This window comes from Haliotis rubra, unplaced genomic scaffold (genome assembly GCF_003918875.1).
Source record: "Haliotis rubra isolate DU_JTF1 unplaced genomic scaffold, ASM391887v1 Scf13, whole genome shotgun sequence".
In the NCBI taxonomy this organism is placed as follows: Eukaryota; Metazoa; Mollusca; class Gastropoda; order Lepetellida; family Haliotidae; genus Haliotis; species Haliotis rubra.
The window spans coordinates 810,395-823,025 of record NW_025765225.1 but is presented as its reverse complement, the minus strand read 5'-3'; the positions used below and the strand labels follow the sequence as shown (position 1 = coordinate 823,025).

General features: G+C 36.6%; 1 protein-coding gene across 2 annotated transcripts; it reads right to left on the bottom strand.

Annotated features, from left to right (window-relative positions):
• Positions 1–2,250: 2,250 nt before the first annotated feature.
• Positions 2,251–11,634, bottom strand: LOC124267081. Of its 2 annotated transcripts, none has more exons than XM_046701913.1 (4): positions 11,482–11,634; positions 9,831–9,992; positions 5,558–5,671; positions 2,251–5,122 (listed from the first exon to the last, which is right to left on the bottom strand). In XM_046701913.1, the coding sequence occupies exons 1-4, from the start codon at positions 11,532–11,534 to the stop codon at positions 4,939–4,941; spliced, it is 513 nt and encodes a 170-aa protein (XP_046557869.1). In that variant the 5' UTR covers positions 11,535–11,634; the 3' UTR covers positions 2,251–4,938. The 2 variants fall into 2 exon arrangements, with proteins under 2 accessions (XP_046557869.1, XP_046557870.1); XM_046701914.1 differs by lacking the exon at positions 11,482–11,634 and adding an exon at positions 11,293–11,412.
• Positions 11,635–12,631: the final 997 nt, after the last annotated feature.

The window sequence follows — 12,631 nt, the reverse complement described above, 5'->3', positions numbered from 1 at the left end:
CGCTATCTGATCGGGCTGTGACAGTTTCCTCACACTTGTCTATTTCTGTTGCATATTTTTAATTTAAAATCAAATTGTTTCATTTGATTGTTTCTCCTGTGTTTTTAATAACACAACATTATTATGCCAAATCTAGATTTATGTTTGTTCCTTTCCTTTTTTTTAGATTTTTTCAAATTTTCAAAGATAATTTAACTACCAAATGTAGTAAAGTTTTGAAAACCAATCAAAATCAGTGTTTTACAAAATAGTAAATCATTACTATTCAACCCATTTTTTGGAGAACCAGTTTGTTTTTACTTTATAAATATGGTGTTTGCAAAAAACATTTTGATCCTCACAGAACAGTCAAAACTAACTAATCTTTACTGACTCAAACATGAATTTTAAGTTTATCTTCAGAACATGTTTCTCCTTCCTTTTCCCTTACTCTTTTTATTCCTTTTTGTTCATTTACACATTTTGCAGCTTAGGGACTTTTTGGAAAGAAATCATTTCTTTATATATCACATTATAGCTTGGCAATATCCATTGATCATGTCAGAAATCCCTCTTACCTCACTTGAATGGATACCAATAGATTTGATGTGCCAGTACCTATTTCTTATATAGCATAAATCATTTTTGTACACACTGATATCAATCTTTGACATTTTGTTTGACAGAATTCCCATGGGAGAACATTTAATTATGAACAAGCTGTAATACTTTGCAGTTTACACATTTCTTTGTTTGATCTTGAACAGACAGTAATCAGAAGGTAAATGTAAATCTTATGTAAAAATTTTTTAGTCTTGTAATGTTTCCTGTTTTAATAATATGATGGAAACATTCATTAAGAAGATAATGTACCAATGACTAATGGTAGAAAGTCAACCATTAAAGCCATTTAAAACAATGCAGGAAAACATTATAGATGTTTTTACGATTCAAGATTTCAATGAAAAATAAGCACTTCTTGAACTTTCTTGCTTATCTTCACGAAATGCATTTACAAGTGAAACATGAAGGGGGAAAATATATGGATGTCAACATGTGGTTGAAGAATATGTTTTGGAGTATATTTTCTACTCCTTCCATCCATGTACTTCCCCCCTCTTATTGTATTTCTTTATCTTACTCGGAAATATGCCGTCGAAAACAGTATGTAGTTCACATCAGTTCCGGCTTTACTAAAGATTTATGTTTGTAGTGGAGACATGTTTAAAGAAGTGGATACTTCAAGAGATACCACTGTACGTCTGTATATGATGTGTTGTTCATTAAATGGTAACTTGTGGAACCTGCTGATTAGGTTATTGTGTGCTTTGAAAGTGACACAATGTAGAAATAAGGTCTCTAGCTGTCTTCCAACTGCGACCTCACGTTTATATAATTTGTAATGTTTTTTGTTTTTCAGGTTCACATTAGTTTCAACTGAATATTAATGTGCCTTTTCTTTCACCTGCTTACTGTGCAGTCATTCAATGTGGTGCCTTCTTGTCAGAACAGTGTTTCATTGTTATGCCAGTCAGCAAGTGTCGCAATGTTGGGAAACAGGAGATGCTTGTTGTGACCTTAAGTGTGTATTTCTACAAGAGGAATGCCATTGAGAACATGCTCATGAACATATTTCTTACAATTTAATACATTATCTTTATTGAAATGATTGCATTTTCTCAACCAAAAAAACATCGAGCTTTCTTTTAGCTTTAATGATATGTATTATAACCACATATATAATAATGTCTTTTTCAAATCACTTATAGTGGAAGTCACATATTTGTATTCAGGCCCTGTTACCATGGTTGCTCTACTCAAGATAGGTATTCATATTCTCCTTGAAACCTGTATTTCATTACTGATTCAATCAATAAAACATAGAACTCTGCAAAATGATTTTCTCTTTTCTAACAGCCACTAAACAATTGGTTCACATTAGTGGTTACTGCCATGTTGAAAACTACAGTTGAATCTTTGTCTTCCAGTCAAGGATGTGAAACTATCAAATCATTGCATGGCATAAGGTTGATGAATATGAGGGTCACTTATCCATTATCAATATCAAAAGTAAAAAAATGAACCCAATGTTTTGTAATGAACGTCTGTAAGTGATGCCATGACCGAGGACGAATTCTTGGACTGAACTTGTTTGGTAATCCAGTCTCCAGTTTGGTTTTCCTTTATGCTTGATCCACTTGCAACATTCTCATCAAATTCAACTGCTTCTCATTGATGGCAAAAGAAAAAACCCAAACAAATGACAACCCCACGGCTTCTCACAAAATTTATTTGTTTGCATTTGTTGATGTATTCCAATAGTTCACCAAATATATACATATGACACACAAAACATTACATCATATCTACATCATCAAAAACTTTCATGTTGGTACATATTTTTATTGTTTTGTTACCAGTTATGCAAAATGTGATCACCAATATTTACCAACGTTTTAGATCATCAAATTATCGAAAAGATAATTTTATATGATAGGTAAGAACTAAGCAAAGGAATATCTTGATATATAAACAGACCAAATGTAACACTGTTACTTAAACCAATATTCTAAACTCAAATATTAACATTGAGTGAACTTCAACAAAATCAATTGGTTTACAATACAAATGTCTCATAACAACATTGTTGACTGCAAAAATATGAACATAACATTAAGTATTGGCAACATAGTATCAGTAACATTGCTCCTGGCCCAAGCAAAAGGTAGATACCTCCTACCAATCACTTTCAAAGATGGTGTCTTCAGAACTTTATGCAGGGAAGTATCATATCAGAGTAAAAGACCAAATTTAAATGAGATTAAAAAATAATGGGTACAGACACTCTTTTGTTACAGGTTGACACAAAGAAGCGTAACCTTACTATTGTCTAAAAGACCCTCATCCTTCTTGCTTTTAGTGAGAAGACTGAGAAGTAATGACGCCTTGTAGCCATTATGTAAAATATAATTCTGTCATGTTTAAAATTAGTTTGAATATTCTACTTTAATTGTGCAAATTGTGAAGACATGAAAGGCACAGTGTTGACAAAACTAAGGTTAGCCCTCAATATTTGCTTTTAGGATATTTTAATATCTTCTCTTTCACTATCAATATTAGGGTTAAGACAAGGACCCCATGACTTTATTGTTTAGATCTGAATCCTGGGGCTGATCATATTCAAGGCTGTGAGGTTTGAAAGTTCTTCCAGTTGAGAGAGGTTTCTATGTTCACAATTACTAAAACTATTCCACATTCACACAGGTGTAGAAATTCAGATTCTTTAAAGACTAGTCCAGAAAATTATTGGAAGCCAAGATTAAAAAAAAATGTTAGTACTTTACACTATCAGTTCTATTCAGTTACAATTTTAACCTCCAGCATTGAAAACAGGTTCAAGGTGAGCAAGTTGGGTGCGGAATTGGTTTTAACGCCTTTGTGAGCAGTATTCCCATTAAGCCATGGTTTGTTAGCAAGAGCACAGGTAGAGTGCTGACAAAACTGGAAACTAAATTGAGGCAAAATGGGATTGAATCACAATCATATATTACTTCCATCCCCAAGGAATGCTACTCTGCACAGTAAATTGTGGCACTTCAGATTGGTTCAGAATGACAGCCATCAAATGTATTAGTCATTGAAGACTACAGTCATTGGATTTTCACATGTCAGCACAATATACATGATATAGTGGTCTTGGACAAGTTGACTAACACAAGTTTTTAGTGCTGTACACTAGTACACATACTCTGGTAGTGCTTAAAATGTCCAGTCCAAAACTAAGACTTACAACCCAAGTTTATTATATGAGGCATCATAATACCTAAAAGCACTGTGAATAGTGGCTTTCAAAAGAAATTTATCATCAATTCTATAGATGGAGGTATCTGGTAAAGTCAGTTGAAAACTACTGACAGAATTAAAAATACATGATAAACTCTTGACTTGTTAGCTCGTTCAAGAATTTATTCATATTTATTCAAAATAAGGATTTAAAAATCCTACAAACATATAAAATAATAAATGTTTCAGGATTCTTTTTAAACAGCTACATAAAAAAAGAATAGTAATTAGTGACAACTGGTGGATGAATATCTCATTAATTTTCTTTTTGGCGGGGCGGTGGTTAAAGCGCCCACTCCTCACGCTGAAGTCCATTTATGGTGTCCCCCGCCGTGATATTGCTGGAATATTGATAAAACCAGCATAAAATCATACTCACTCTTTTCTTAGCATGGGAGTCCCACACTATTGACAAGTACACACTGCTGCAGAATATTTCAAGTTTCATTTTCCACATGTTCAGTAGATTTGTTCAACTAAGCAGTTGTATCCTCATACCCTGAAGGACGTCTCCATATCCGATACATCAAACTTGATAACTGAAAGTTTGACCATCATCATGCTTTATAGACTAGGAGCATCCTTGATCAGACTTTGTACAAAGGGAGATGACTTCACCTCTCTGTATATGTACACCGGCACACAATCGTTTTCATTTACCATGTTAACTGTCCTTAAACATGATATGGAACCTTAGTTACACCTTGTTAGCACACAACTGAAACATTTATCATGACAATCCATTTCTCACATGACCGTATTTAAATCGGTCAATCATCATCAGTTATTGACATTCAGTTTCGGCCAACACGATCAATACTTACGCTGTTTTAATCATCATGAAATGGACAATTAAATGATCAAAGCAATAATCAGTGAACCTTTTGCCAAGTCTTTCTTGACCATTTTTTTCTATTTTTGATTTTTGCATATTCACACACAAACAAACATGTATACATAAAATTCAACATATCCAATAGCACTGCTGAACTGTCCTTGGTCCATGAATTATTTGCCAACACACCAAAACACACTGCACATGGCAAACTGGATGGAAATCTGTATTTACATAACGCTGAATAAGTTAACTGTCCACTGCCAACTCCTCACTCCATGTCATAACAAGGAAGAGCGCCTGAAGGATCGCAGTCTCCGTAACACAACGTTTCCTGACTGTCTTGTTGTTGGCGGAGAGGCTACTGATTCTTTCTTTGCCTTCTTTGTACTTGTGCTGCTCTCTGGTTTTATGTGAGGTCTGCTGTATGGTGTCTTAGGTGTGGTCACTCTGTTTGGACAGGACCTGAAATGAAGAACAGAAACAGATCAGTCAATGGAGGAAAAAGGGGAGATTTTGTGTCTACTTTAACTGTCAGTAGTCTGCCATTCAGTTGGAGAAAAACAGGGTTGGATCTTGACATGAAACATGTTTCAAGAGAAAAAGGAACGACGTCAAACGTGAACAAAGCTTAGTAAACAACCATAAGATGTTACTATACATAACAACTGCCATGTTAGATAATAACTAAGCTTTTCCAATTGTTTGTTTGTTTGTGTTTGTGTGTGTCATGCAGTGATGTGTTCTGAAGCAGTCGTATCAAGTATGGTACCTCAGTGTAAACGGACCCCACATTAAAAATTTGGAAAAGTTACACCTAATAATTGTTTCACACTAAACACTAAAATGTTTTTCAAATCAACAAACAGCTAATGATGCAGGCCAGGAAAGAGCAGTTACCTGACATGGTCCTCCAGCTCCCACTGCCACAGCTCCACATCACAACCCTTGTTCTCACACGACTGTACCCCCAGGCATCTCATCATCTCCAGGTTGTCATCAGGAATATCTGGCCTGCAAGGCAAAGACAACATTTACAGTTACATTTAAATTAACAGTGTCATTGTACATAACAACACTGATGCATCAACTAATTAATGTCAATGCTGTATCGATACTGAAATAACATTCAAGACTTATTGTAATTACCATGTTAACAGGGACAGTAATGACATATATCACTATATAAGAGAGCATGCTCTTGTTGTTTATCTGCAAAATTACCACAGCATAACATCTGAATAAACAGTTCAAATGGTTAACTAGAAACACATATCTTTTATGTAAAGTTCTGAATAAATGTTTATAAAAATCAGCCAATAGCACTCTTACAAAAAACTCCATAAAACTCAATATATTTGAATATAATCATGATGATCCGTGTACTATTGTTTCAGCAAATAAGACCTATACTGTTAGCATGGTTTAAAACATTTAGCATGCTATGCATGCACATGAAAATATGAAAGACAGACATTAACATGGTCGTTGTTTAAAGGTAATTACCCCAAAAATGTGAAGTTTTAAGTTACTTTATTATTTGACTTGTGCAGTGACTAAATTGAAATACATGTCGCATGAATGTTATTTTCAACTGGTTAACTGTTCAAACTCTCACAATAATATTGAATAAATGGAAGCAGGTATGGTTCACTTGATGGAACACTTGCTAATTGTCATTCAGTGTCACACGTTTTAGCCAATTTAGGAGGTCTGGGCTGGTAATCACAGAAGAGTCTGCCCTTTCTTCTTCTTTTTCTGAGCCAGTGTTTGATTGCAGGGACGGGAATCAAAGCGACTGCAAAGAGGGACCCAGCATACTGAGTTTGAGCAGTAAATCCAGTTTTTCAGAACAGTGATGCTCTAAACTTATTCTTCAGTCGATTTTGTGTGCTGAAGCTCCGCTCACATTCAACACTTGTAAGCTGCATACATAGAGCAATAGAAGCAAGCTTGGCACAGTTCGGCATTGAATCTTTGTGAAGCAGAATGACCCTTTTGCAGAGTTGTTCAGGTAGAAGTTTGGAATATGTTCCATTGATCATTCCTCTAAGCCTGGGCCATTCGTCAAGAAGTTTGTCAGGTTGTAGCAGGGGTCCCACCAGTTTAATGTGTTCTGCCAGACCTTGGTGTAGATCCCCTTCTATCACTTTGACCTCCTTCTGTGCACCATAGAGAGCACCAAGATGTGGGACAGCATCACCAGACTCCTCTCCAGAGACAGTGTTTACTGTAAGTGGTTCCAGAGCCATACTCATATCTGTGAAAATGGCACTGTCTTCCTCCTTGAATCTGTTCTTGATATTCTTCATGAGGTTCTTCAGGTATTCTGCTCTGAGGGTCTCAAACTGTCCGTTCATTGTTTTAGCAAATAGCAACTTCTCTCCACCTACAAATGTTTCTTCATTCTTTGTTTCAATTCTGGTCTTCATTTCACTCAAGCTTTGCCCATCATGAGCTTTCATGGTATCGACTTTATTGAGTGTCCCTTCAATAAGAGGCGGAGTTCACTAAAGAGAAGGTTTTCTTCTGGAGCTACAGCTTAACACTGCCAACTCTGTGTGGATATCAAGGAGGAAAGCTATTACAAGTGCCACTTTATAGCTAGCAAAGTACTTGTACAAACCTTTTGCAACTGCATTTTTCTCAGCTGCAAATTTTGACAGTGTTGATAGGACAGATTCAAAACTTTCAAAACTGCTTCAACTGCATTTTCAAGCCTAGCCATCGAATAGAATGTGGTTCCTTGATTGTCAGTTCTGGCTCTTCTAGAAGTGTTTGAATTCTTCTAAGAGCAAGTATTAGGTCTACTTGATGCAGATATAAAGTTGTAGAGTGAATTGAACTTGTCTCTGAACTTAACCATGAATTCAATTTTCTTAATTGAATCAATGCAAGCAAGGTTTAGCCTGTGAGCTACAGTGGGTCTGGATGCAGAAAGGAGAATACTTGGTTTGCATTTGTTTTCCTACACCTGTGTGCTTACCCATCATAGCAGCAGATCAGCCAGTCAGAGAGAAACACATTTTGTTAAGTCAATGCCTAACTTTTTCAAATTCTGCTGCTACACAGTTAACAATGGTGTGAGCACAACCATCATCAATAGGATGATTGCATAAGAAATTAGTCACAGGTTCTCCAGCTTTCACATATCTGACACATATGCTTAACCTTTTTTCAACAGTCACATCAGTGCTTTCATCAAGCATTATTGAAAATACTTCAGATAAATTAATCTCATTGACAAGTGTCTTTGTCAGGACATGGCAAATAGATTTTTGAATCTCTGTTACAGTTGACCAACTCAAATTCTTGTACTTGACATCCAAACCATTCATTTTCTGTAATGACAACAGACCATTCACATGTTCAGATGGGCATTCTGATTTGGCAGCAAAATAAACAGTATTAAACAATATGGTGTCATCATTAGAACAAAGCGTAACCAACATCATCGCCTAATTCCTCTTGTATTATATCTGCCCCCTTGTCTCTCTCCATTTTATCAGAAGCATGTTTGTGATCTTCACTGTTGTTATGCCTAATCAGGCTCGACATCTGAATACTTGGTGTACCATCACTAGCCCACACACTTGTAGGGACAAACTTATCTTTGCCGACTGACAATAAGTGCAGCATAGTCTCATTTCATCAGATTGTTTATTGAAAGATAACCATGGAAACTTCATTTTCCATGCATCCTGAGTTTTTTTAGAAAGTTTATTCCTGTCATGTTTCTTTGCCGGTGCGTAATGTGACAGTGGTGAGCAAATCTGCCAATATTCTATCGACAGCAACCTCCGATTCAAAACAATTTCCAATAAGTTCAGCAATAATTTCTTTTCGCGATGGCAGAGGTTTCAAATGATCGATTTGAAACGTGACAAATGCCGAAATCTTACTTTGAGATGATGTTTTAGATGATGAATGAACACAGCGACTTCCCGTGAGGCCATCGTTGATAAACAATGAGTCTTTCTAACAATCTGGCGATTTCATTGGGTGGTATTTTTAGCAGAACTAATCAAGGCGAGTGTTACATACATAACTAACTGCGATTTTGCGAGATTGTTTCTTTCTGTAGTTCATAATCTGAAGAGATACATAGTGAAATTCAATCGATAATCTACCCTATCTGATCGTAACATTTGACAGTTAGCTACTTTCTGTTACGCACTTGTTTTTTGCCGGTAAGTCAGCGTACGCAGGTTAGCAAGTAACCAAAGAGTTTCTGTAATTTCCTTTGCGTATTTGGGACGCTACAGATATATTTCTGTGCGTATTTTGGAAACTTAAATGCGTATTTTACGCAGATACGCAGCTTATCTAGACTTCTGTCAGATGTATGAAGTGTACTGAACTGTTGACAGTTCTTTACTCAAATAGGGTCAATTACAACAAGTGTTTGCCACTAACACGGCAATATCCCTTGCCGCTAAAGAATGAAATGTAACATATTTACTAGTTTTTATCATTTGGTCACATAGAAGATTACCTTTTGTGTAAAGTAGTTTTTAGTCATGGTCACTTCTCAGAATCTTCTCTTAACTCTGAAGATATTTCAGGAATATAGTAGACTTGAATGTATAAATGCAGATGCACATATCCACTGTCAGTATCAACGTGCAAATTTTCTACCCGGGTACCCCACCCCCTATTACTCTACCCTGATACCCATTATGTTAATTCTTGAAATCAAATTTGTAAGAAATGGCAATATATTCTTCAGCTTGGAGGCTAAAATTGGGTGCAACGTTTTATGAGACATTGTGTTTACATTAGTTTGAAAAGTGGTCAAAGTGTCATTGTGACCCAAAAAGACAGGTGTCTGCATAATCCCCCAATGTAGGATGTCACCAAATTTGAAGATACTGAGGACAACAGAGCACAAGATATCGCGTTAACAAGAATCGCTGCTGAATACAGAGTCCCTGTTCCGCTTTGCAATAAGATCAAAACAATAATTAACAAGAAGTAGCAATGGTTATCACTCATTATCAGAAAGAACTGTGCATTAAGAGTGAGTGAGTGAGTGAGTATTCCAGCAATATCACTGTGGGGGGCACCCATGTGAGAATCAAACTCGGGTCTTCGGCATTAAGAGTGAATGCTTTAAATTTAACCACTAGGCTACCCCACCGTTTCTGTGTATTAAGAAACATTTTAACCTCACCTGGTCTTGGGGAAGGCTCTGTCCATCTGACAAGTTGGACATTTTATCATGCTTGTTCTGATGTTTCCTCCTGCATCATAGAGACAATCAACACAGAAGTTGTGTTGGCAGTGCCCATAAACCATGTGTAGCTTAGGACACAAACACACAGCACAGTTGAACCTGAAACATGTACATTTACATAAACACCTAAAACATTATCATCTTTTAAAAGAATATTAGTAGTAGTAGGCCCTGACAAAAGTACATTGTACTTGAAGTATCGCTCTTTGATATTCATCATTCAGGATAAATACAGGCCTTTGAATAATTATAAGCAAACTGAATAATACCTCAGTTGGACTGTCTCATACCCTACTTGGTTTACAATGTTTCATTTTGAAATATATATATGCTTTGGCTGTGGTATTTTGTTATCCTTGTTGTCATTCAATACAAAATCTTCACTTTGAACTTGTGGTGTTCCGATAAATTGAAATAATTGAAGATTGGTCGCAATGACCAAACAACCAAGCAATAGATCCCATTTTCTCACAATTGAATACAAATGATTTTAGTTTTTGAAACACTTGACTGAATATTTCTTGAAGACTCTGGTAAGTTTATGTTCATGAAATATTAGCCATCACTTTAAAGTAGCAAGTTGCATAAATTTACATTGGATGTGAAATTTAAATGCAACTTTTGCAGATTCTAAATATAACAAAAAACAACAACAAATAACATGTTTTTTCTTTACACTTATTTGCAATATAAACCTGAATAGGAAAGTGAAAAATGATTTTTTTTCAATGATTGCTCGATCGTTAGTTATGAACCAAACATCAGTTATGAGATCTCAACCAATTCCCAAGGTTACTTTGAACCAAAAAATATTTTCTGAAAAATCTACTTCAAAAGTAAACGGAAATCACCACTTAAGTGATGCGTTTGTTGTTGAACACAACACTCTGCATTATTCCAGCTACATATGCTTGTCAGTCTGTAAATAATGGTTGTGCTGCTATGTATTACAGTGACCATGGCTCATACAGCATCAGTATACAGATAATACCCAGGGTTGTTCTTATCCCCAACCTGGTACCTATACACTATTCTCTTGAAAGTCTGTGGCTATATATTAGGTAGATGGTTTGCTTGGACCCACTGCAATGGGTCTACTGCCACAATGCATGTCTTACAATATGCCTAAGAGAGCAAAATAACATGCAAATTAAACGGTCAATATCAAACATATAATTAAAACCTCACTTTACTTTCATTGAAATTCTATGGCTTGCACAACACCACAAAATGGCATTAGAAACTACTGTGAGTTAAATTTGACAACAATAGCATTCAAAGATATTTCGACATAGGCTTGAGGGTGAAACTTCAAATTGAATGACAGTCAATAGGTCAATTTTGTTTACAAATAGGTGAACATGTCTGAAGGTGAAGTGCACGGATATGCAACTCTTACAATGGTACGTGGACGAATTAGACTGATGAGACCTGTATGGTGTATACGAGACATCAAAACACACTGTCTATTGTTATTGTCGATGTAAACATGAGTCGAGCTGACGCCCCATTTTGGAAGGCGCAGATTCAGCTCAAGAGATCATTACAAACAAATGAATAAGAAGAAAGATTTAAAACGTAACATTACCTTTGTTCATAATTATTTTGGGTTTCTAAAATGGACTCTGCAAGACTGGACATTATAATAACATGAATAATATGACTTTGAAAACGTTGGCTTCTGGGCTTTGCAAACTCCCGCTTGACTGGCCACGTGACCAAATCACAACATGTGATTGGATTCCGTGAAAACGCAAGCAGTTGGTTCGAGGATATCCGAGTTGTTAGGGAGGTCTCATTTAGTGAACCTAAATCCGACGTGGCTAAGGTCACGGCATTTCGTACAGATTGGACACATAGGCTTCAGCAGGGACTCTTCCCCTAATCGAGGCAGCATATCACTTTCAAAATATTTAAGATCATATTAAAAAAGTCAATTATGGAGATATGAATAAATTTAACATGGACAAAAAGTGCTTTTGGTTTACCAGAGACCATATGTGGTCTCTGGGTTCACTGATTATAAGGCTGTACATATACACATGTTTATATAACATTTCAGATGAAAGGATCCAGATCAGCTTTTCCAAATAGTAATTCAAAACGTATTTTTCGTTTTACCAAAACGCGGGCGTTCTTAATAGTTCTGCACTCATATATATTTAAACCTTGCCATTAAAGATATTTCGCTCATATGACGACGTGCATGCGTGTGTATGTGTATGTGCGGCTGCTTGTACTAGCCCAGACTTCAGCTGGTTTTATAGTGCTAGCCCACTGAGATACCATGCCGCAGTGAAGCATGAATACCTTACTCAGACACATTTATACTGACTCCGAGCCGACCAGTCCTTGATGTACCTATAATGCCGAGCGCCAGACAGGGACCAACAATTAAGTACCATATTTTAACGTCTTTTGGTATGATGCGGCCGGGGATCGAACCCGCGACCTTCCACTCTCCGGGCGGACGCTCTCACCACTACACCACGGAGGTGGTCCTTTGCCATTAAACTGACTGACTGAGTTTAGTTTTACGCCGCTTTTAGCAATATTCCAGCAATATCACGGCGGGGGACACCAGAAATGGGCTTAACACATTGTGCCCATGTGGGGAATCGAACCCGGGTCTTCGGCGTGACGAGCCAACGCTTTAACCACTAGGCTACCCCACCGCCCCTTTTGCCATTAAAAGGAACGACATATTTGGTATGAATATTAAACATGGTTCATGTGAT